This window comes from Brassica oleracea, chromosome C8, assembly GCF_000695525.1.
Source record: "Brassica oleracea var. oleracea cultivar TO1000 chromosome C8, BOL, whole genome shotgun sequence".
In the NCBI taxonomy this organism is placed as follows: Eukaryota; Viridiplantae; Streptophyta; class Magnoliopsida; order Brassicales; family Brassicaceae; genus Brassica; species Brassica oleracea.
In genome coordinates this window covers 30,180,198-30,204,579 of record NC_027755.1, presented here as the reverse complement: position 1 = coordinate 30,204,579, position 24,382 = coordinate 30,180,198, and the positions used below count along the sequence as shown (strand labels likewise).

Sequence of the window (24,382 nt, the reverse complement as noted above, 5' to 3'; positions counted from 1 at the left end):
CCCAAACTTGAATCAAATGAATAAGTAACCCAAAAGCTTTGTGAAATTACAGCTAGCCCCTTGTGACTAAACAAAAAAACAGAACTCATTTTTACGAATATAGCCCCGAAAAGTCTTCTGAGATATTGTGCGTCGTCTAGACGACGTCCATGGAAGTCTTCTGGTATAGTTGATCTTAAAAATAATTTATAAATTTTGTAAAAAATATTTTGATAAGTAAAATATTGAAATTATGTAATTATAAACAATTTTAAGTGATATAAATTAAGATATAATAAAACTGAATTGTTTTCAACATAGATGAGTGAAAAAGATGTTGTTTTTAGTTCATAAGAATTGAGAAAGAAGAAGTGTAAATCGATTTGAGGTGGATTAAGAGCTTCAAATTGGTTGTTCATGGTGATTGGTGTATTGATGGCAATGACAATCTTGTAAATACTTGAAGATGATGAGGTTGAGAGAGTAAAAAGACAATTTTCAAAAAAAATAAGAAACATTTAATAGCATTTTCGTGAATAATCTGAACTTGTGGGGTGAATAGGGCAAAATAAATGTCCAAAAAAAACATAGATTAGTTTTGTGGTTGACTTTGATTTTTGAGTCAATTTTGCAAAAAACCCAACATTGATAACAAAATTTTCAATATGAAACTTTTATTATTTTTTTACTAATTTATAATCATTTATACAAATTCAATGAAAAATTTGAAACTAAAATATTAAATTCTTAGTATTTGTTCAATAAAAATTTTGAAATTTCTATCTTGTTATCAATAAAATGATATTAATATAAATAAACATATATATATATATATATATATATATATATATCTTGTTATAATTTTATGAATATTTCTATCTTGTTATAAATAAAATTAAACCATTGATCACAAATTTTCAAAGTGAGATTTTCTTAAAGTTTATTAATTTATATTCGTTTTAAAAAATTCAAAATATAACATATATAGAAAAATTGATTTTTTTTATTATTTGGTTAATTTATTGTCTAATTTATTTAAATAACAATAATATAACAAAATGATAGAGGATGTATAAATTATTATCAAATATTTATTATTTAAAATCATTAATTATCATATATATTTTTATTAGATTAGGTAATTCCGTATGTTCGATTTAAGAAAATAGTGAAGAATATTTTTATATTAATAATTAATTATATGTTTAGGTTAATGAAAAGTATACTAATTTTTAGATAGGCCAACTTATTTTTCTAAGCATTTGAAACTGATTCTCGTGATGTCGTTTGTCATGGTTCAAATGTTGTAATGTTTCTCTTTTAATATATAGGAGATATATATATTTAATCTAATATTTATTAAATAAGACATCTTGCTCATATAATTTTATGAACGTTTGTATCTTTTTATATATAAAAATTAAATCATTGATCACAAATTTTTAAAGTAAGATTTTTTAAAAGTTTATTAATTTATATTCGTTTTTAAAAATCAAAATAAAACATATATAGAAAAATCAAATTTTTTTTATTTGGTTAATTTGATTGTCTAATTTATTTTAATAATATTAATATAAAAAAAATGATAGAGGATGTATAAATTATTATCAAATCTTTATTATGTGAAATTATTAATTATCATATATATTTTGATCAGATTAGGTAATTCCGTTTATTCTATTTAAGAAAATAATAAAGAATATTTTTATATTAATAATTTATTATATGATTAGTTTAATTAAAAAAATATTATATGTTTAGATGAATCAACTTCTTTTTCTAAGGATTTTGAAATTGATTTTCATGATGTTCAAATGTTATATTGTCTCTCTTTTAATATATAGAGGATAAGAAACGCAACAAAATTAAAACTTCGATACTCTTTCCACATTGTAGTTTTTAATAATAAAAATGCATGGTTCAAAACCCAACTAATTCTTTAGAAAAACAATACTGATGGTTAATCCTGCTCCAGATTTTCTAATAAATCTTAAGATATACTTCCTCTGTTCCTAAATATAAGATGTTTAGGTAAAAACACGCATATTAAGAAAATCATTGTTTTGTCTAGAAAGTATCATTAAAGCTATAAATTAATGTTATTCAACCAATTACAAAATAGATGATCAAATATATGATTAGTTACACATTTTTTAATAAAGTAAAAGATTACCTAGAAAAATGAAAACATCTTATATATATTGGAATATCAAATTTCTATAAAACATTTTACATTTAGGAACATAATGAGTAGTTTCATCTAGTTAAATATTCTCTTTGTTTCATCTTATTTGATATCTTATATATTAAAATAGAAGTCATGATTTCTTTCATGTGTGATTTTTTAATTTGTACCCTCACTTAGAAATCTTATCAAATGTATTTTATTAAGACTAATAATACATAGAATCTTTAAAATACTTTAATCATAATATCTTTTGACATCTTTTCATTTTAAATATAAATATATTTATTTTAAATTTCTAACAAATCTGTTTTAAGATATTTTTACAAGATCTTCATTTTCGAAGTTATATTTAAATATTTTCACTAATTTCGAAATTATTTTGAAATATTATTATACATTAATATATTCAATTATCGTTATAAAATGGAGAATAAAAAATTGTACAATACTTTATCTATTATATAATCATAATCAATCATATTAAAATAAATTATTATATTGAGCTAAATATAATAAAATTATACTAAATTTATATATATATATATATATATATTTTATTTTCGTAAGTATAAAATATTTATGTTTAAAAATAAAATCTAATACGTTGGTAAGATAGGTTAACATTAGCACACTATATAATACATGTATAAAAATTTAACATGTATTTATTTAAAGCTAATAATATGAAATCTTTGTAACTATTTTAATCATAATATATTTTCATTTTAAATATAATATATACTTATATATCATATTAAAAAATTCTAATAAATCTGTGTCGAAATATTTTAACAATAACTTAATGTATTTTAAGTTATCGTTGATAAAATGAAAAATAAATAAATATATTTTATTTTTTCTACTTTATAGTCATGACAGGTTAAAATAAAATTATTATACTTAAATAAATATGAGAATAGTATATTCAATTGATAAATTTATAAATTTATTTTCATAAATATAAACTATTTATTTAAAAAATATAATATGATGATAGAGTGGCTTAAAATTAGCAAACTATATAATACATGTCTAAAAATTAACATATCTTAGACTTTTATATATACAATAATATATTATCTAAAATAAATAAGCATAAAAATATTAGTAAAAAGAAATTCAGCTTTGAAAGACGGGTCGGAATTTAGCATAAATTAAATATAAAATAATTTTCAAATATATTTTCTCATGAATATATTAATTTTTTTAATAACTAAATGCAAATACAATAAGATAAATATATAATAAGAAGTAAAACATACATACAGTTTTAAACAATTAATTAATTATAACATATAAATTATAAAATTATTGTATTTGAAATAGTTATATAAACATTTAAGTATATGCAAAATTTAAGAAAGTGCCACTTTTTTATAAATTTTATCTTAATCATAAATGACAAATAATTTAGTTAACTTTATTTTTTAGCAGAATTCAAACTTATGACTGATATGTACAAGTCTACTTTTACCAAACCAACTATTTGCATTAGCTTATCACTATTTGGTGGTATTCTTCGTAGTCGTTAATTAACAAGTTTTATCTACAGATCATGCTATATCCCTTTATAAAGGAAGTTTCAAATGAAGAAGAAAAGAACGTATCTATATGAAGGAAGATTTTGAATAAATCCCTAAAAGTAAGGTAAACGTACCGTATAACTAAATGTATACTTGAAATACACTATTGAAAGTTTCCATTATTCCAAAAACAATGAAATAAAAGGGAAAGAACAATAATAAGAGAAACAGCCGTTGTTGTACGTTGACTTTCAATCTTTGTTCTTTGTTAACTTTTCCACATAAATGACGTGTTTTTCTGTTTCCTATCTGTTTCCCTCTCACATGGAGGTCTCATAATATCTATATATACAATGCATAATCGTCCCATTGCTAAATATATATATATATATTCATCACAAAACCAACTCGTTATTTCAAGAAGATGGCTGATTTGGATATGGAGAGGAAGATGGTATCTCCCAAGAAGCTCCACGTCACCATTCCGGAGCCTTTTGACCTCTCCGTCTCCTCTCCCATCTCCTCCTCATCCTCCGCCGCCGCCTACGAACTCTACCTCCGTTTGCCGGAACTCAGAAACCTCTTGTCCTCTCTTGGCTTTCCTCAATGGGTCACCGAGCCGGTCCTCAAACCAGCTCTTCAGGCTCTTGAGATCACTTTCCGTTTGATCTTGACCGTTGCTTCCGACACACGTCCATACATCAACCGACAAGAGTGGACCCGACGCTTGGACTCGCTCGTCACAAGCCAGATAAAGATCGTTGCGTCACTCTGCGAAGACGATGACGAATGCGTACCGGTTAGCAATGGCTGGAGCTCAATGAGCCTGCTGTCCGAGATAGCCACGTGTCGGACAACGGAGAGCATTGGTCAGAAGATCTTGTGTACGGTCGAGAACGAAATGCGTTGGTGTAAGTATACACTCGGTTTAGGTGAACCGAACCTAGCAGGAAAACCGTATCTCCAATACGACGTCGTTTGCCGCCCGGAAGAGCTGCAAAGCCTCAAGAACAACCCTTACGCTGATCATATCGAGAATCAAGAAAACCAAACGCTCTACACGATTCACCAGATTCTTGAATCTTGGATTCACGTTTCACTGAATCTCCTAAACCGAATCGAATCAAGAATCGACGAGGCGAAGTTCGAAAAAGCGTCTTCCGACGTGTACTTGCTAGAGACAATATGGAACCTTCTGAGTGAGATAGAGGATCTACACATTCTTATGGATCCAGAAGACTTCTTGAAGGTCAAGAAACAGTTAAAGATCAAGTCTACATCACAAAACCACGCGTTTTGTTTCAGGTCCAAGGGGTTAGTGGAAATGGCCAAGATGTCTAGAGAGCTCAGACAGAAAGTGCCAGCTGTCCTCGAGGTTGAGGTGGACCCTACAGGAGGTCCGAGGTTGCAAGAGGCGGCGATGAAGCTTTACTCGAGTAAGACTGAGTACGAGAAGATACATTTGCTTCAGGGGATGCAGGCGGTTGAGTCTGCTTCCAAGAGATTCTTCTTCGGGTACCAGAAGCTAGCGGCGGCGATGATGGGAAGCGCGGAGGCTAACGCGAATAGAACGGCGGCGAGTCATCACGAGACGTGTGACTCGCTGACTCAGGTGTTTATGGAGCCAACGTATTACCCGAGCCTAGACGCCGCAAAGACTTTCCTAGGAGAGTTCTGGAGCAATTTGGTATCCCGACACTGACACAGACTAAAGTAAAACACTATCCACAGATATTGTAACACTATTGAAATTTTTTGAAACATGTAACGATCATCAGTGTATGAATATACATATAACTCATTTTTACTAGCATAAAACGAGTTTCTTTTCTCACAGTAATGTTACAAAAGTTACAATAGGGTACATCATACACTAGGCTAGAAAGTGAAGAGCAGTAGTAACCACAGTGGAAGAGAAAGAGCAATCACCAGAACCATAAACTGCGACTATCAACGGCTTTCATTGAAGTGTATACAAGTGGCATTCTTCCGAACTCTGCTACAAACCTGTTTACGCAGTGTGTTCTTTTCTCTGTGTGCCCTCCTATGCTACTGATTCCTGTTGAACCTATTTCATATATCTTACCTACAAGAATCATGCCAAATATACTCTTCATGATCAGAGGTTACCAAGAATCATATGACCTCAGAGTCGCTGAAGATTTACCTTTAACCCATATAGGAGGAGCGTTTGTAGCATTTGCGATGAGGAATGACATTGCAATATCTTCACAGTTCCTGTTATTAGATGCATCTCATGCTTAGTCAATGTGTTCAATCAAATAACCAGAGATGCAAAGAAAACAAGACAAGGAACCTGTTCTTGGTTGTGAATTCTCTGATAGATGCAGGCATGTCGTTCGTGTAAAGGCTTAGGTACTTTTTGTGGAAGAAAGCTGCTTTTGAGAGTACCATGCTATATGTACCACTCCACCAAACAGACCACCATCCACTGTAGGTGTAGTAATCAGCTTTACCATTCTGCAGAGATTAAAGTTCAAAACATCATATACCAGATCATAAAAGAAAGCCAATTCCAAAACAGAGTTCTTAATAACTAATACTAGTTCCTTGAATAGTGTGAGAGACCTTATCCAGATCAGTCAAAGATGAGTACTCATAGCAAACAACTTGATAAGTAAGCTTCTTAAAGAAGGGGTCATACCGATTGTTCAGGCCAATGCACACGAGGCACGAACCCAACCATAGTCTCTGGAGCACTCTCCCAAACATTGAAAGCAAAATCCACAGTGTGACAAGGGAATATAATATCATCATCAATCGAGAACACAGCATCTGTTTTCAAGTCTTGAATATCTTTAAACCTATTGTTCAAACTATCTTCTTTGTTTATATCAAACCTAAGCTCAACCTCATGTCCATCTCTAGCTTTCTTCTTTATAGCCTTCTGAAGATACTCCTTGAGAGACTCTGAAGGAGGGTTAGGCTCACTCCACACAATGTGGATAGAGTCAAGCCGAGAACAAGACGCGTAGTGTGAAACAGACTTCTTTAAAAGATCGTATCTCTTCCATGTGTTCATCAACAGTGTATACCCTTTCCTGAAGAGAGATTACTTTCCTAATTAAGAATCCGAGAGTTGCTATTAATAGATCTAAACCAAAATTAGTAAGATTTGCAGTTAGGAGACCTTGATCTGGAGATCTGATCCGCGACGGCGATTGAAGTGTTGAACCAAGGCCGAGAAGATCGGCAAGCGAGTGTGATCAACGCGAAGGCGATGCAGGAGAGTATGAGGAACTTAGTGCTCCTCGCCGTTACGAACTTGCGTAGCTTGTGATCTCCGCGGCGGTATGCTCCCATCTCTTTAGAGACGTCTCCTCCTCCCATCTGGAAATAACGAAGATGAGTTTGAGGTCGTACAGAAAGTAGATGCGATGCGTATGATTTAGAGAGGAAGAGGAAGATGAGTTTGAGGTCAAACCGTGTTGAAGAGCGAGTCGACTCAGTCTTCGTTCTCAGGCGGAGTTTTTTTGTTGGTTTTTCTTTTTTTTTTTTTTTCTTTTTGGTCATCGCGGCGACTTATCGCAGATTAGAGACGACGGAGTTATCTGGTGAGGCGAGGCGCACGGTAAGAGAGAAGTTTATAGACACGTGTAAGGATTTTAAGCGTTACTGTAAGCTTCGCTAACCACGTTCTTGACGTTCCCGATTCCTTGTTGACGTCGTAAACTGTCTTTCTCTTATGTTATGGAAGGTGAGAGTGAGACGGTTTACAATTCATTTTGCTAGTTTTAAAAAATAATAATAAAGTTCACTTTCATATATGTTTTTTTTTAGAAAATAGTGTTATTTTTTTCTGTTAAACATATATAGAAAAATAGTAATTTCTGTGTTTATAAAGATGAGTTGAAAATGCTTTAAAAAAAAAAAATACTGAGGTGATGATTGTTTTATTGGTTTTTAGATTTTGGTTTTTGGTTTTTGGTTTTTGGTTTTTAGTTTTTGGTTTTTAGCTTTTTGTTTTTAGTTTTTGGTTTTTGATTTTGCAGTAGATTTTAGTTTTTTGAAAAACTTGAATGGTGATTTTAGATTTTAGTTTTTGGTTTTTGATTTTTGCTTTTAAAAATAATAAAATGAAAATATTATTAAGAGTAAAAGAAAGAAAATATACTAGTCCTAGTCCTAGGTAATACTAAGTAAAACAAAAAAAGGAAATATAGCTTATATGTATCAACAATATTTTTTTTTTGTGATGACTAACTTCAAATAAAAAATATATTTTATTTATATATATAGGAGTTATTTATTTTGCATCAGTTTATTATTAGATAAAAATAACATTCAAATATTATAATATTTTTATTACAATAAAGTTTTTTTATGATTATAGATGTAATTTACTATATTAAAAAAATGTAACCATCAGTTTATTATTTCATAAAATATTATTCAAATATTGTTATAATTTTATTAAAACTAAACTGTGTTATAATAAGAATATGTAATATGCCTTACGTGCGCCTTAAGTATTATATAGATGTGCTCATGAATTATTATTAGCAATCAAAAATGCCTTAGGTAAAGTGTCTTACGTTTTTTCCATAGTACCAAAATGCCTTACGTAAGTCAATTTGTAATAATGCATAAATGTAAAAAAACTTTTTGGCATGAAAACTAGGAAAAGCTGGTTTTTGGTTTTTGTTTAGAAATTGATAGTTATTTAAAAAACTAGTTTCCCTAGATTTTAGGAAAACCATTTTTCAAAAAGCTTGATTGGGTGAAAATTGGTTTTTGGAAAAACAAAAACCAAAAACTATTATAAAAACTAGAAATAATCAACCTCTGAGTTTAAGCTGATGCTAAATTAATTGGAAAATAGAAGAAGACGTATTAGCTAGTTTAAGATTTATTTCAAAACTAGTAAACAACTTTTTTCTGAGTTATCGTAAAGTTCTAATTCTAACCAATAATCTAACCGAATCCGACACTACACGTAACACGTAATGTTAGTTTCGTCCAAAACTGCTAAATTACCAAATCAGGTGAGTTGAGTAAATCTCTATAGTCAGACTATGTTCTTAACTAGTGTATTATATTGGTTATTGGAGCTGGTTGCAAAGATTAAAACGTCACTGTCTATTGTCAATACAAGTTTCTTTTTTCAGATCATAACAGGTCTAAACAAATTGTGTATCCTTTCCTATTTTAGCAACAAATTCCAATGGATTGTTTCTATACTTGCTTACTCGTCTCTATGGCTCAGGTTCTTCTTCATCTTGTGGAGTAGTATCAGAAGAAGCAACGGACTGTGCGAAATCAGAATCCATTATCACACCATCCATGATATGAACCATTATCTTCCCTCTCTTCAACCCCATCTTCTCCGTCTCCACGCCATTCACCACAAGCCCACCACTATTTCTACTCTTCCTCCAAATCTTCAATGTGAAACCACTCAACGACTCATACGACGCCGTTTCGTCTTTCCCTATGTCTACTTCATCCACTCTATACGGAACCACAGCGAAACCCAAGATCCTCGATACGACGGCGTATGTGTTTTCTTCGTCTTCAAGTGGTTTTGATTCCCTTGTGTTGTTGGGTTTCGTCATCCCCAGATCTCGATTGAATGCGTTCTCTGAGGGTACGAAGGCAGTGAAAACCAGATCTTCGGGGAGCATTTCGACCATCATATTCCCGAAGAATCCAAGTTCGTCGGAGAGATCGGCTCTAAGTTTCCCGGTGAAGATGATCGGAGGTGATTCCGGTAATCGAAGTAAAGAGAAGATGAGAATAGTCAAGGAAGAAGTAGTGATGAGGAGAAAAAGGAAGAACACTGGATTCTTCTTGATGAGAAGTCTCCTCATCGTTTTTCTTCTACTTTTATCTGCACTGATCTCATCGATTGAAGCTCTCCTGTGTTGGAGGTAGAAGAAGAAGAAGGGAGGTCAACGAGGAGTTGTAATTTTAAAAGTTTATTTGGATTTAAATGGGCTTCTCGCAGTTTTGGCCCAACTCATATTTTGATCTTACTTGAATTTATTTGAATCCCAATTTATTAATATTAAATATTATATTTTGGAGAAAACTTAAAATACCACAAAAGCGTTTAAAATTGCATAACATCAACAACATAGCTCTAAATAAAATTTTCTTTCCTTTTTTTTTATTTTTTTTACATTTCCATTTTTCATTTCTCCAGCTTCCAGGTTATGAAAAAATGTTTACAAGTATCTTTTCATCATAAAAAATATATTTAGAATCTCAATTAATGTGAAATTTTATTTTTTTCATTATGTAATTATTACAAATATTTGTGAATTTTTTTTAGATGTGTCTTGCCATCATATGAATGTATGTTTATATCAAAAAGATGTGAAAAATGAGAGATTTAATCAAAAAGTAAAGAAAAAAACGTGGGAAAAGATACATTTTAGGGATTTTAGTTGATATATTGATTTGTTATATTGCAATTTTTATTTATTTTAATTTCCATCTAACTAACATCTTTTTTTGTTGATGCAAATAGTTTTTAAAGCGATGGTAATCAAAATTAATAAAGACATCAGTTAAATAATTGATGTTAATTTATATTTTGTGTCAACTATTTGAAATGATGTAAATTGATATAGTTTTGTATCAATTTTATTATATTGATGTTAACAAATCAATAATAATATTATTTATGTTGAATAACATATTTTGTATCACTTTCTAAGATGTGCTGCATCCACAATGAAGTTTTATCATTTTACTAGCAAACATCTTGAGACAATTTGCCATACTCTATTGTTTTTCATCTTCTTTATTTGAACATTGTAGTTGAAGAAAAAACTATGCCTCTGTATTTAATTACCATTTTTCTCCTCGGATTGTTCTCTTCATAGAAGTTTTCCTCAACCGGTACTTGAAAACAAATTACAAAGAATATGAAAGATTTTTCTTCTTTGGTGATTATAAATATTAGAGAGAATTTTTCATCTTAACAATGTGTCTTTTCATATTAAGAGTTGCATTGATTTAAAAGAAGTTGTTAATATGTATAAGGATATGTCTTTTCATCTTAAAAATTGCATATTTTAAAAAGAAGTTATCAAAGTGCCTAAAGATGTATACTTTCATAGTGATGTATATTTTTATCTTAAAAATGTAATGCACACTTTGATATTATGTGTATTTTCTAAGATAAAATCACATGAGATAATAGATAGTTATTGATTGAATTTCTTAGTGTAGCAAGTATAATTAATTCTAGATTCTCCCTGTATTTTTAATGTGTGGAAATGATTTAGAATGTGTCTTTTCATCAAAAAAATTATACTTTTCCAAGATATTTTTAAAACGTCCTTCATAATGATGTATATTTGCATCCTTAAAATGAATTGATTTTTAGATGTTTTAAATGTCTAAAGATATGTTTTATCATTCTATAAATTATCATTCGTATCAGACTAAGTATGTGTTTGTTCATTATAAAAACTGCATTAGTTTATAAGCGGTTTTCAAAATGTTTATAGTTATGTTTTTATGTATGCAAAAATCTTATCATTCTAGATGTGTTTTTCATCCTAAAAATTGCATTGGTTTTTAAAAAAAAAAATTCAAAACATCTAAAAATATGTCTTTTCATCCTAACAATTTGTTTTTCATCATATTAACTGTATGAGGTTAAATGTTGTCAAAATGTTTAAATATATGTTTTTCATCTTAAAAATTGCATTGGTTAAAACATTTTTGTTTATGCATGAGTTTGATATATGTGCTATTTATTTAGTGAACCACTGATTACACGAAAATGAGAGACGATTGTTAGCAATTTAAGTGAAACTTTGCAACCATTTAAGTGAATCATTGTAATTTTAGGTGGAACAGTTGTAAATAATTAAATGAAACATTGCAACTATAGGTGAATATAATTTTTAGTGAAGAACCAATACAATCTTTGGTGATGAATAATTGCAACTGTTGATGACTGTAGTATAAGGTGATAAACCATTTCTACTTTTGGTGTTAACCCTTAGGTAACCATTGCAATGTCTGGTTTATCAATCCTTGCAATCTTTAGTCATCTAGTCATCTATATGAAGAGTTGTGAACATTGACAAATCACAACAATCACAATAGATTAGAAGAGGGAGATATTTGTTGTTAAATGATTTTCAAAGATCTTTGAAAAACACATATCAATATGGACAACTCTATTTGTTATCCTTGTATCTTAACCATGAAGAATTTGATTGAGAAACCGATAGAATTCTAGAGTATTTATATCTCAATATCACCTCAAGTTCAAAATAATATTTAAAGATCCAATAAAAGCCATTAATGATTTGAAAAAAGTAAATCTATAATTTATCAATCTAAATGATTTAATTTAATTATTGTGTTAGTTTAATATAATAAAGTTGGTGTTTGATAAGCACTCTCCCAGAAATTCAAGGTAATTGTATAAATGAGTATTGTTGTACCAAAACTTCCTTATTAATTTGTAAGTATGTAATTCTTTGAAATGACTTTCTTTTATTAAAAAAAGATACAAATAAAGAATAAGAAAAAGAACAATATGTATGTGATATGTTAAGAAAAATATGTTAAGGAATAAGATCTCTTACAATTAATAGGTAATCATGTTTTTAACCACATAAGTTTTACATGGTTTCAAATACATCATGAATATTCGAGTTGTCGTTATAAGTTTTTTTTAACGCTGATTTATTATGATATATTACAATTATAAAAATATTACATTGAAGATTCAACAACCGACAATACTACCTGCTTTATGAGGATCTACGCCTAACTTCATCACATGAGCCGTCATATGAAGATCCACACCTGACCGGATTTACTTGCACCATGTTGAAGATCCCTTGTAAGCCTTTCTTACGTAATCTACATAATTTTTTAATAAATCGCTTTCTCCAAGAATTGAAGCATGGACCTCATATAATGTGGAATTTGTAAGAAATTGCATAGCCTGATATTCAAACTCTAGACCTGGATGTAGAAACCTTTAAACCTTAACCGCTGGAATACGATGTTCCACATTGTCGTTATAAGTTACCTTACTAATTTAGTAAATGATTATGTTAGAATGTGTTTACTTTCTAATTAGTTTCAAATATTCAGTTGTTTTCAAAATTTCTAAATACCTTGACTAAACGGATAATAAGACATAGTATATTTTATCTGGTATTAACAACTTTGTAATTTCATTACAACTAACCTAAAAAGAAAACATAGATTTTTAGTAATATTAATAAAGAAATATGGCTGCATGCAACATAATTTTGTAATTCATGTATTTCACCAAAAGTAATTATATATGTGATATATTTTTATTTTATAAAATGAGCTTCTACGCCATATTGCACGATTTCTTACCTAGTTAAAACCCCTGTTCGGGAACATGCTAGGCGCTAGTCGGGCGGTCGGGTTGGGCCTAGCGCCTAAAGAGAAAATCGGGGATTAATCAGAAATTATGCGGGACGGAATTTTTAGATTGTTTATTATGTTATAAAACATTTTAATCTTTAATTGTGTATAACATTAATACATTTTATGTTTAAAATTGTATAAAACACACAAATAGAAGATATAAACTTAATATAGTGTAATTTTCATCAAAATTATGAATATAAATGATATTTATAAAATTTTAGATCAAATAAATAAATAAAAATATTATTAAAATAAAATAATAATAAAAAATAGATTAGGCGGCCGCCTAGGCGGTCATTTAGGCGGTCTATGCGGAGAAAATCGGATATCCAATTTTTTAAATCGATTTGGCATAAATTGGGGCAGAAGAGTGACGCGTAGCGCCCAGGCGACCGCCTAGGCGGCTAGGCGGCTAGGCGGCCGATTTTTAGAACATGGAATATAACTAGACTTTGATTTGTATATCCATGCAGATATTATTTTAAAATAATTACGATTTTTTTTGTAATGTAAAATATTCATAATTGCTTAATGGTTTTTAATTATTTGTATATGTATGACACATGCAAAGATACGAAAATAGGTAAAGTTAAAATTAGCTTTATTTGCTATCCTTCACTTATTAACGGGGAAACATTTTAAGAAAATAACATTTATTTTGCACCATATTTACAAGTTTGCCATTATTGACAAAGTGTCATCACCACTTGCTTCCTCATGCTTCTTTTTAATCGAACAACATAACAATTACAATATATGTCATTGGTAGATGTATAATATATTATGGATTAATGAAATGACTATAGTTACCGGAGTAAATGCATGACCTGACTATATGCATTTGGTCAAACACTTAATGTCGTATTTGAAATGAAAAATCAGATTTACAAGTTACCAATAATAGCTTAATGATTATGTTTACAATTAATTTTTTGAACTTTGTAACTCTGTTTACTAGAGGAAATAAAATATGTTCATGCAATTAATATTATTTCTGTAATATTAATGGATTAAATATGCGACTTTGTACTTTGTAAAGGCTGGAGTCTTATGATTACAAATAAAATACTTGGGTTATTTGTAAAGTAATGTAAGTTGGTTCTTAGTTTAATTTCTCTTTTAAGATCTGAATTAGATAAATTTACAATAAAACATCAAACAATTATATTATATGTTTTGAAAGGTGAAAGACCGAAAGATAAAAATCACTAAATTGACAATTCTGTTAATATATTGAGGAATTTATAAAAATTAATTGGGCTGATAAAATTGCAAATTTAATTAGTAGTATAATAACATGAACTTGAAATTATAAACTTTAAATATATATCTGAGTTCAAAATATTTAAAAAACATTTGAAAATTGTAGATGTAGACATTATAAAACGTCACATGCAAAAGAGGTTTTTTTGAAGAGTCCATTATATAATTTTAATTTAGATGTGACTAATTTTGATCTTTTTCATTTTATAATATCTTTATGCATAGATGGCTATGACTTATGAGGTAAACACCAGGAACGCGCTAGGCGCTAGTCGGGCGGTCGGGTTGGGCCTAGCGCCTGAAGAGAAAATCGGGGATTAATCGGAAATTATGCGGGGCAGAATTTTTAGATTGTTTACTATGTTATAAAACATGTTAATCTTTAATTGTGTATACCATTAATACATTTTTATGTTTAAAATTGTATAAAACACACAAATAGAAGATATAAACTTAATATAGTGTAATTTTCATCAAAATTGTGAATATAAATGATATTTATAAAATTTTAGATCAAATAAATAAATAAAAATATTATTAAAAATAAAAAAATAATAAAAAAGTAGATTAGGCGGCTGTCTAGGCGGCTAGGCGGTCATTTAGGCGGTCTAGGCGGAAAAAATCGGATATCCAATTTTTTTAACCGATTTGGCATAAATCGGTGCGGAAAAGTGACGCGTAGCGCCCAGGCGGCCGCCTAGGCGGCTAGGCGGCCGATTTTTAGAACATGGGTTAAAACAATGGCAATAGTTTTGTTGCTTCTCATATAACCCAATAACAAAAGTACATACATTATCCGTTTTATGGAAAAATAAACATTCTTTTTTTTGGGAGAAAAAACATGCTTTCAGTTTTTATTTTAAATGATGTTCTAAGCAGTAACTCCAATGGGAACATTCTTGAGTCTTGATGTTCCATAAAGGGTTTCTTCGAAACGGATGATCTCGTTCTTTGAGCCATAAGCAACTTGAGTTCTATCGTCGAGGTTGACGATGGTCTTGTCAAGCACAGAGTTGTATCCATCACTGCTGAACCCACCAGCATTCTCAACGAGCAGGCCAAGAGGAGCCACTTCGAACAACAACCTCAACTTTGCCTTAGCCGTAGGCGAAGTCACGTTCGTGAATATTCCTTTCTCCTTCACAATAATCTACATGCCATAACATATGAAGTGTTTAACTCAAGTTCTTTGCAGCCAGGATATTAGATTAAGGGGTCATAAATATTTTTAAATTAACTAATTTTTTAAAAAAATTACAATTTGGAAGCCATGTAGTGACTAAACCGAATGTTTCATCCGGATGTGCCTGTATTAAGTGGCAAAAAGGAACAAACCTGGTTAACGTCAGGAACCATTCCTCCTGTGTATCGAAGTGTGTACTTCTCTTTCACGTAGTAATCAATCAGCTGGTTTTCACAAGAAAAACATTCAGAGATTTGTATAGATTAGTGATTAGATTAAAGCAGAACAAAAAGCAAGAACCTTGCTGTATTCGGAGTTGTCAAACGTGGCTCTCAAGTTTCCTGGTGAGAACATCTTCCCTTCATTAATCTCTGTTGTCTCCTTAACATGCTGCCATTTCCCTGAGAAACATTTTAACCTTTAGTCTAAAGCTACAAAAGAGTGAATCTTTTTAAACCCTAGATTAGACACAAAAGCAGAGGAGTACCTTCATCAAGAAGTAAGAACTCATGAGTTCCTGGAAACCCTTTAACAGCCAAAACATAAGTGGTTCTTGGACCATAGATTCCCATGGCTGCAGCCACTTGATCTCCTCCCGTGACTCCGGTTAACTTGTCACCAGGCCAAACCCCAAAGATAGTTCCCACAGTGAAGTTTGTATCCACAATGCTCGAACCATCCAATGGATCAAACGCCACGCTAAACCCGCCTTCCACTGGACCTCCCATGTCTTGAAGCTCAGGTACTTCTTCTGAGCACGCGTACTTACACACATGCGAGTATTGCAAAGCCTGTAAAACCAAACACAGAAACCAAAACCTAATGATTATTTCCGAGAACGAAACTTGTGAAACAAGTTACTGAAACTGTAGTGAAACAAACCTCAAAGAGAAGCTTATCGGCGAGCATATCGACAGCGAGTTGTTCATCACCAAAGGAGTTAACACAAGCTGTTCCACCGCAAGAAGCTGTCCTGACTTTGAAAGCTATTGTCCTCAATGCTTCTCCCATACACATCAGCAAAGTTCTCAATCCCTTGTCTGGAGTTGCTTGTGTCAAAAACTCTTCCTATACACACACACGCACTCAAAAGTAAGAAACATTCACTCAAAGATTGTATCATCATCACAAGATTTGAAATAAAGATTTGAGTCTTTTTGTTACCAAGCTTTGACCAATTTCACATTTGGTCACAGATGAAGCACCATTGCTCTTGGGCTTGGTGGCTTTCAACTGCGATCTTGGTGCTACTCTGAGTGAATCTCCAAAGATTGAGCTTGACTTCAGACCCTGCTCGTATAAAATAAGATGTCACACTCACTAGTCTAGCAGTGAACACATTCTCCACTGTACTCACACGTGTGTGTGTGAACTCAAGTCAAGTCATATGTATAATTGTAGAGGATACTAACCTTGAAGCTGGATGATGTGGAGAAGGAAGAAGGAGGAGTAACCAATGAAGGGGAACGCTGAGAAGAAACGCGTGGGAGGAGGACCCCACGTGAGTAGCACGTGACGCTAGTCTCCATTGATAATGTTTTCTGAAGAGGTTGATCAAAGAGGAAGAAGAAGCAGAGAGCTCTGTATACAGAGGATAATGGTGGAGACAAGAAACCAAACTCAAGTTGTCTTGCAGAAGATAAAGGATGGTTAACGCTGAGACTGACACGTGGCAGTATGAGAAGATATGGTTATGGCTCTGGTGATAGACAATTGGGGAATGAGAGAGAGTGATGCAAAGAGATTCGCTGAGGCTTTGATTTGCCATCATTCATTTATTGTGTGGTTATGGTCCTTTTTATCATTTTGAGATTATATCATAAAGGCCGGTACGGTCTAATTACGCTAGATTTCGGTTCGGTTATATCCTTAACCGAGAAATTAAAAAAAAGTTGAACTATCAGAGCCAGGTTTCGATCCTGGGACCTGTGGGTTATGGGCCCACCACGCTTCCGCTGCGCCACTCTGATTTATTGATATAACTATTATTGTTTTAGATATAATGTAATAGAAAGACAGGAGAGATGTTAAAATATTTAACAAATGTTTGCTGATCTTATTTGAGTTATTTCTATTACAGACGACCTTTACATATTTTATATACCGTTTGAACTAATGTGAAAATGTGCATACTGCATACGTTGCGGATTTGATCCACATGGTTTTCTAAATAACCGTTAAGAAGAAATCAAACTAAGGTTTCGTCCGCTATTAAACACAAAAATAGGATAAAAAAATTGGTAATGATATGTGTGACCTTTCAAGACTTGGCCGGGCTTAGCTTCCAAACAGACTAGATATTCAAATATTTTATGAAAATGAACCGAATAATAGGTCAATCGTCCTGAACCGGATTGTTTTTTTTTGTACAACGTCTTGAACCGGCTAGAACCCATGATAACATTCATACAAAGTCACAATGTTTTCCTTTACCAAAATCAATCATAAACATCATATTCAGAGGTTCTGCATTTACAGCATTTGGCCTATTCAAAGTATTAGAAGCCAAGACTCATAAAACTTTAAATTAATAAATGCAATATAACGAATATTGAAGAAAAAAATAACACACGCAAACGTTTGCCTATGACGCACAATATACAATGAAATCTCTATAAATTAATAATGTTAAGACTTTGAAATTTTATTAATTTATAGAGAAAATAATTTACAAAAGTTTCTTTATTTAGATTTTTTTATTTTAAAATATATTTATTCTAAGATAAGAAAAATATTTTATTTTAGTGTATAGACATTAATTGTTACTTTTTAAATTTATATTAGTTTTATTATATTATTTGTTGTATATAATATATATTGCATAGAACTTCAATGTGTTTTAGATATAATATTACTACATATCATCAAAAATATATGAAGTGTTAAGAAAATATAAAAATAATTTCATTGTGAATATAAAACAAACAATATAATAATAGGTGCTTATTTATATAAATTATGTATACATATAAATTATAAATTTATAATTTTAATGGAACCATATATTTACATAAAATTTTCTAAAAAAATATTATCTTATTATTTTATCGATTTGTATCAAATTTTGAACCGGTCTAAGTTGGAACCGGCAAAATTTATTAATTTATAAAAATTATTAATTTATAAAAATTATTAATTTATCGAGTATTAATTTATAGATTTTCAACTGTATTATTACATAATATAGAAACCATACGATGGAAAAGAGTATTACAAATCAAGCATCAGTGTCACCAAACCACATAATCAACATCTTTATACATTATTTAGTTTTTCTTAAAAAGTTAAATGACCTTTTAAAACTTTCTACCATACACCAAGCAAATAGCTTAATATACCGATGAATAATAGGCTTTTGGACAGACCATAGTGCTTGAGGCAGTTACCGCTGCTTGTACCGCCGGTACCACTCCTTCCACCGCCTCCACCACCACGACCTCCTCCTCCTCCTCCTCCTCCACCTCTTAGCTCTCGCCGCCAAACTATAAAATCGATCTTAGAAGACGGTTTATTTACGGTGACGGAACTATGTTTAGCGAATGAGGCAGAGGTCTCGGTGGTTGAACCAACGGTTAGAATATGCATATGAATCGCTAGTAGTAATAGCAACATCTGAGCCATTGGTTTAATTGATTTGCACATTGCCATTTTGTTGTTTATCACTAACCAAAAAGAACAATATGTTTATTCAAAAAAAGAAAAGAAGAAGAACAATATGTGTTTGCGTTGCTTATCTATACATCTCTATTTATATGAATTTCATCCGGTCAATGTCTTATCTTTGAATTTTATTATTATAATTTAAGTAGGAGTTTGATCCAAAAAAAAAATTTTAAGTTGGAGAACTTTCAAGAACTATTCTGGCGAATTTTCCGAAAAAAACACGTGTTCCTTGCAGACTGAATAATGTTATGTTTTACTCGTTTTTCTTTCAACGTTTGAATCGTTCTAAGCAATGGAGAACAAAATCAACAGCACACAAAGTATGCTCTAACATCTCTCCCAAATGTGGACTTTGAAAGTTTTACTATACCGCATGATTTTTTATTTGAAACGCGTTACTATGCGCCAATTAATGATCAAGAAAAATCCTCCTCAGTTTCCAATACAGCAAATCCATCAAGACTGTAAGAACCATTGATCTGACTACTGTTACTGAGTTGGTTCTGTATAGATTTAATTTTAATTTATCCTTTCAAATTACCATTAACTTGGGTTAATTTTGACTATAGTTTAGCTTCAGGGGCAGACTAATATTGGTTAATTTCATTTTGCAAGGTGTCTCAAATATATGTAGCTAGACGGCTTATAAACTTGAATTCGTTTGAAAGTAACTGAAAGTAAAATTTTGAAACGACAAAGCAACCTGGCCGAAACAAAGCCACAGGAGTGGTGGAAACACAAATAAAGTTGCAAGTTTCCAAGCTCTCTCCTTAAGCAAACAAAATGAGTTAGAAGTGTCCAAGCTTATTTTTTTGGTTGCATACCTAAAGTGGTGTGGCTATGTATCTATGAGGATTCCAAATAACTATAGCAATGAATATCCACAATATGTTATATATGAGGCAAAAGAGCTATACTGCATCCAAAGGATTCAATTCCATTGGTCCATATGAGTAAACTTTTTTTTTTTTTAATTCTCTGTAAAGTTCATATAACAAAGACAATGTTTATTGGCAGAAGTATACTGAAAAAGTAAAACCGCAGAAAACACACTCTTACCATTTCAAGCTAAGAATACAAGACATGGTTGCTCTGTCAAATGAATCTTGGTGTGCTGCAACTTCACTGGTTTTGATGTGAGCATATTTATCTGCCATTGATCAATCTCAGGATTAGTAAAAAAGATACACACAGAATTGCCACAATATCAAACTGAAATTCCCTGACTAACTAATCCAAAATCAAAAGGTTTCATCTTTGTTCATATCGATACTCAAACACAACAAACAATTACCCTAATAGTTTCTGCAAAACATAGCACTATGCTATCTGAACCTAAGCCACTCAAGATGATCCAATTCCAAAAGAACCAAAACAGAGCATCAGAGATAGTAAGTACCTCTCGTCTACATCAACAGACAAAGCATCACTACCTCCACAAAGAACCCAACCAAAACCTCCATAAATCTTCCTCCTTTCCCTCCACCACCATCTGAGAACTCAAAGCTATACTTGCTAGTCATGTTATGATGCAAAAGCCCCCAGTTCCTGATCCCTTGCTTAGCTTCCTTCTCCACAAGCTCAAAGACATAAACCTCCGCAACACCTTCCTTCCTCAACGGCGTACCACCTCCACTTCTCAAATGCGCCAACAAAGCTTTCAAGAACATCTCGCTATACAGCAACGTCGCATCAACTTCACCAGCATCAATCCCGGAGCTAGGCCACCCAGTCTCCGCAACAATCACCGGAAGATTCTCGTGTCCCATCACAGCCATCGAGCTAATCACAGCGTCAACCATCATATCGAACAAGTTACGGTACCTCACCCCCGTGGTGAGATCGTCTCTGAAGTTGAAAGGACCTTCTTCGAACAGAGCGAAACCTATCGGAATCGAGAAGCTCGAGCGGTACATGTTGTAAGGGAAGAGGTTGATCAAGAAAGAGGAGTTGGTTCTTTCCAAGAACTGCAAGATCGGGCGGATGATGACTTCTCCGGTAGGCTCTTGGAACTGCGCGGAGGAAGGAGGGAAAGCCGTGGGGACGACGTTGAAGAACGAGAACGTCGTGGAGACGGAGATCTTGTAGATCCTCAAATCGGCGAGGGAGAGGTGGACGTTCTGCATCGCTCGGAGGAGGAACGGGGAGACGTCGGGGGAGTAGGAGACGACGTCGTTTCCGACGGAGATGATCGTGATCTTCGTGCGTGGGTAGAAAGGGAGGACGTGGCGGTAGCACCAGCGCATCGCGAGGGAGCGGTTCGAGGCGAGGAGGGGGACGAGGGGGTTGGGGACGGAGAGGAAGACGGAGACGTTGGTGTAGGCGAAGGCGCGGATCATCGAGGGGCTCGAGTCGAGGAGTCTAACCGCCGGGATTTTCATGGAGACGACTTGCGAGGCGATTCTGTCCGGGGAGAGAGCGGCGGAGGTGGAGATTGACGGTGGTGTTGAGTAGGTGACTCCGATCGTCGTGGCGGTGGTGATCGGCGGGGTAGCGACGGAGATAAGGAGGAGGAGGAGATAAAACGCGACGGAGTTCATTTTCTTCACTCGCTTACTTTCTTGGAAGAGAGAGAGAGAGAAGGAGACGAGCGGTTGAAGAAGAAGAAGAAGTTGTGTGAGAATTGGCGGGAGGATTCTGTTAGAGGAGTTAGAGATTCAGTGTGCTGCAGTCTATATTTGATACTATAGACTTACTACGTTGACGGGAGTACACGTGTCTTCTATCGTAGATGTTTGACCAAAAGTCATACGATAGAATCTAAACCCTCTCATTGATTCAGAGGCTTTCTACTTAGGCACAACGATGGATTATTTAGTGACAATAAAGTTCGAGACTAGTGTTATAAAAGTCGATCTACGCCTAAACTAATCAAAGCCTAAACTAAAAGACTTTTAGAATAACCGTTCTAAATATCGGTTTAGGCGCCTGACTAATCAACAATTTTGTATAAAATGTCTAACTTCCGCGGCCTATCTTGAACTGAAGTTTCTGAAAAAGGAAAGTCTCAGTTTTTTATATATAGATACCAAAGTTATGACAACAAACTTTTTAGGGAGACAACAATGAAAACAAAGAGATAGATTACACACACTCACACGCAAAGACACAAAAGCGAAAAACAAACTGAATCAGTTTGGCATTGAGTTTTCAATTTTAGACTAGAGAGGAGAGATGATTATTGAGTTTATTAAGATTCAGGAACGGCGGCTGCAGGTGTACCAGCAGCGACTGCAGCAGCCGCAGAGCGTTTGATGGAAGCAGATTTGATCAAGTGGTTGTAGCTTCCCTTTTCCTTGAAAAGCTGAGCGAAATGGTGCTTGCAGTAGAGGATTCCTTCAAGTGCTGCGTAGTTTGATGGCGAGATGGGGCAGCCTCCATGTGAGCATTTGAAGCAGGACTTGTGATACGTCTGGCTCTCCACTGTTACCTGCAGTTTGTGACCAAAGAGTCATGTTGTCAATATTTCACCAAGAAAGAAGATTAAGGCCTTCTAAGGTGGTGCTAAGAGAACCAAGCACATGCGCAAACAAAAGCAACAAGAATCAATGTTTCCAGGGTCTATGCATCTGTTTAATAAAACATTATGTTCCTTGCAAGTTTCTAGTAATTAACGGGATTTAGGACTTGATCTCAACACGTAAGAGAAAGCATAGGAGGATTCTCGCAAAAGATTAAACTATGTTTTACTGTAAAGTATCGTAATACAGATGCATAGAGGACATAAAGGTGATTCTAAGGTTAAGCTAATGGAAAGTGCAAGAGGGAAGAGATTGAATATTAACCTTTTCGATAGGATACACAGTTTTACTGCAAGTGGCGCATTTTTCTTGTGTGCCTGAGAACATACCGGCAACTCGGCTAGGGGTCCTCGTCTGAGAGCAAACGAAGAAGAAGAAGACGATATAAGAAAAAACTTCAATGTATCTTGAGCTTACAGTCAAAACCAGATAAAGAAACAATTACCAGCTCAGGACTTGATTTCTCAGCCGCAGGTTTAACAGCTGTGCGGAAGGAAAAGCAGTAAAACATATTAATAGTATGTCCTCAACAATAAGGGAAATTAGATGGAAAGCACTAAACAGGAAGAAGAAGACTAGTACATACGGGACTGAAAGTTCTTGGTGAAGCTACCAGACTCCTTGAAGAGCTGCTCATAATGAGGCTTACAGTACAACACACCTTCCATTGATGAATATCTGCTCAGCTGAATTTAACAAAAAAAAAAAAAAATCACATTCACTTTATCAATATCTGCTTATTGACACAACGGATCATTTTGTAAACTCGATCCTGCAGCCAAAAGCAGCAACACAGAGATGGAAAGTGAAGAAGATACCTGAAGCCTGGATTTGCAGTGAGAGCATTTGAAGCAAGACTTGTGATAGCTAACACCATCAGCAGAGAGAAGCTCCACAGGGTACACCGTCTTCTCGCAGGCCTTGCACTTCTGCTGAGTTCCCGTGAATGAAGACATCCTTCAAAAGTCTATCCCTTTACTTTCCCCTTCTCCTTTAAAAATATTCAAAACCCATAAACAATGACGTAAGATAACAAGACCCATCATTCTAAACACAGATACTTTCAAATGCTCAAAATCAAAACCGATCCGTTTGATCACTGAAACATATGCTTGTGTATGACATCATCGATCTCCATAGAATGAGATCGTAAAACCCTTTTAGAGGAATTGGTATAAAGGATGGATCTTTTACCTTTCCTTGAGCTGAGGACCTTCCAAGATCTGATCCTCCCAAGGAACGAAAGCTGCAAAAAAAACATACCAAAAAGATTGAGAGAAGGCAAAAGTCAAACATAGTAAAAGAAGAGAGCTTTTGCGTAATCTTACGAGAATGGAGGATCTGTGTGATGAAGAACAAAGCGATGAAGAAGAATAAAAGATCGGAGATTGGGGTGAAAAATCTCGCCTTTTTATGGATTCTATTTGCCGGAGGAGACAGTGGGGTTCCACTTTGGCTTTTGTCTAATCTCCTTTCTTTTTTTTTAAATTAGAGAATGTAACAACTAATCTTACTGTATTTTTACCAAATAAAGTGATTAATTACCTGTTTATTCTCCTGGACTATGTTCCATTTTCTAAAAGTTCCAAAATTAGGTAGATGAAAACTATAACTGTTGTTTATTCAAAATTAAAAATTATCTAACAAATATAAATGA

General features: G+C 33.0%; 7 protein-coding genes and 1 non-coding gene across 8 annotated transcripts; 1 reads left to right on the top strand and 7 right to left on the bottom strand.

The window, feature by feature from the left end:
• Window positions 1–4,060: 4,060 nt before the first annotated feature.
• On the top strand, window positions 4,061–5,495 carry LOC106312302 (nematode resistance protein-like HSPRO1). The gene has a single exon (XM_013749772.1). The coding sequence runs from the start codon at window positions 4,115–4,117 to the stop codon at window positions 5,390–5,392; it is 1,278 nt and encodes a 425-aa protein (XP_013605226.1). The 5' UTR covers window positions 4,061–4,114; the 3' UTR covers window positions 5,393–5,495.
• LOC106312303 (glycosyltransferase family 64 protein C4) lies at window positions 5,400–7,237 on the bottom strand. The gene is made up of 6 exons (XM_013749773.1): window positions 7,136–7,237; window positions 6,842–7,041; window positions 6,356–6,752; window positions 6,008–6,171; window positions 5,858–5,928; window positions 5,400–5,776 (listed from the first exon to the last, which is right to left on the bottom strand). Exons 2-6 carry the CDS (start codon window positions 7,039–7,041, stop codon window positions 5,616–5,618), a joined length of 993 nt encoding a protein of 330 aa, XP_013605227.1. The 5' UTR covers window positions 7,136–7,237; the 3' UTR covers window positions 5,400–5,615.
• Window positions 7,238–8,773: 1,536 nt separating this feature from the next.
• LOC106310108 lies at window positions 8,774–9,627 on the bottom strand. The gene has a single exon (XM_013747313.1). The coding sequence runs from the start codon at window positions 9,519–9,521 to the stop codon at window positions 8,907–8,909; it is 615 nt and encodes a 204-aa protein (XP_013602767.1). The 5' UTR covers window positions 9,522–9,627; the 3' UTR covers window positions 8,774–8,906.
• A 5,469-nt stretch (window positions 9,628–15,096) lies between these two features.
• Window positions 15,097–17,310, bottom strand: LOC106312587 (sedoheptulose-1,7-bisphosphatase, chloroplastic). Its single transcript, XM_013750156.1, has 7 exons — window positions 16,954–17,310; window positions 16,706–16,831; window positions 16,424–16,609; window positions 16,029–16,332; window positions 15,842–15,942; window positions 15,694–15,765; window positions 15,097–15,508 (listed from the first exon to the last, which is right to left on the bottom strand). The coding sequence occupies exons 1-7, from the start codon at window positions 17,068–17,070 to the stop codon at window positions 15,230–15,232; spliced, it is 1,185 nt and encodes a 394-aa protein (XP_013605610.1). The 5' UTR covers window positions 17,071–17,310; the 3' UTR covers window positions 15,097–15,229.
• A 129-nt stretch (window positions 17,311–17,439) lies between these two features.
• TRNAM-CAU lies at window positions 17,440–17,511 on the bottom strand. Its single transcript has one exon. It is a non-coding gene; the product is annotated as a tRNA-Met (tRNA).
• Window positions 17,512–18,744: 1,233 nt separating this feature from the next.
• Window positions 18,745–19,247, bottom strand: LOC106311210 (putative uncharacterized protein DDB_G0286915). The gene has a single exon (XM_013748426.1). It carries the CDS (start codon window positions 19,187–19,189, stop codon window positions 18,848–18,850), a length of 342 nt encoding a protein of 113 aa, XP_013603880.1. The 5' UTR covers window positions 19,190–19,247; the 3' UTR covers window positions 18,745–18,847.
• A 930-nt stretch (window positions 19,248–20,177) lies between these two features.
• Window positions 20,178–21,789, bottom strand: LOC106310927 (glucan endo-1,3-beta-glucosidase 2). Its single transcript, XM_013748152.1, has 2 exons — window positions 20,604–21,789; window positions 20,178–20,354 (listed from the first exon to the last, which is right to left on the bottom strand). The coding sequence occupies exon 1, from the start codon at window positions 21,742–21,744 to the stop codon at window positions 20,611–20,613; it is 1,134 nt and encodes a 377-aa protein (XP_013603606.1). The 5' UTR covers window positions 21,745–21,789; the 3' UTR covers window positions 20,178–20,354; window positions 20,604–20,610.
• Window positions 21,790–22,385: 596 nt separating this feature from the next.
• LOC106309522 (LIM domain-containing protein WLIM2b-like) lies at window positions 22,386–24,188 on the bottom strand. Its single transcript, XM_013746566.1, has 7 exons — window positions 24,054–24,188; window positions 23,920–23,971; window positions 23,544–23,716; window positions 23,312–23,411; window positions 23,171–23,208; window positions 22,990–23,079; window positions 22,386–22,634 (listed from the first exon to the last, which is right to left on the bottom strand). The coding sequence occupies exons 3-7, from the start codon at window positions 23,679–23,681 to the stop codon at window positions 22,395–22,397; spliced, it is 606 nt and encodes a 201-aa protein (XP_013602020.1). The 5' UTR covers window positions 23,682–23,716; window positions 23,920–23,971; window positions 24,054–24,188; the 3' UTR covers window positions 22,386–22,394.
• Between the last annotated feature and the right edge of the window lie 194 nt (window positions 24,189–24,382).

Coding starts and splice junctions, on each gene's coding strand:
- LOC106312302 (XM_013749772.1), top strand. CDS start 4,115: ATGGCTGATTTGGATATGGAGAGGAAGATGGTATCTCCCAAGAAGCTC.
- LOC106312303 (XM_013749773.1), bottom strand. CDS start 7,041: ATGGGAGGAGGAGACGTCTCTAAAGAGATGGGAGCATACCGCCGCGGA. Junction 5,929..6,007: donor GAATTCACAACCAAGAACAG/GTTCCTTGTCTT, acceptor ATCTAATAACAG/GAACTGTGAAGATATTGCAA. Junction 5,777..5,857: donor TCCTCCTATATGGGTTAAAG/GTAAATCTTCAG, acceptor TGATTCTTGTAG/GTAAGATATATGAAATAGGT.
- LOC106310108 (XM_013747313.1), bottom strand. CDS start 9,521: ATGAGGAGACTTCTCATCAAGAAGAATCCAGTGTTCTTCCTTTTTCTC.
- LOC106312587 (XM_013750156.1), bottom strand. CDS start 17,070: ATGGAGACTAGCGTCACGTGCTACTCACGTGGGGTCCTCCTCCCACGC. Junction 16,832..16,953: donor CCACATCATCCAGCTTCAAG/GTTAGTATCCTC, acceptor TTATACGAGCAG/GGTCTGAAGTCAAGCTCAAT. Junction 15,509..15,693: donor TGGTTCCTGACGTTAACCAG/GTTTGTTCCTTT, acceptor TATGGCATGTAG/ATTATTGTGAAGGAGAAAGG.
- LOC106311210 (XM_013748426.1), bottom strand. CDS start 19,189: ATGGCAATGTGCAAATCAATTAAACCAATGGCTCAGATGTTGCTATTA.
- LOC106310927 (XM_013748152.1), bottom strand. CDS start 21,744: ATGAACTCCGTCGCGTTTTATCTCCTCCTCCTCCTTATCTCCGTCGCT.
- LOC106309522 (XM_013746566.1), bottom strand. CDS start 23,681: ATGTCTTCATTCACGGGAACTCAGCAGAAGTGCAAGGCCTGCGAGAAG. Junction 23,412..23,543: donor ACTGCAAATCCAGGCTTCAG/GTATCTTCTTCA, acceptor TGTTAAATTCAG/CTGAGCAGATATTCATCAAT. Junction 23,209..23,311: donor CACCAAGAACTTTCAGTCCC/GTATGTACTAGT, acceptor CCTTCCGCACAG/CTGTTAAACCTGCGGCTGAG.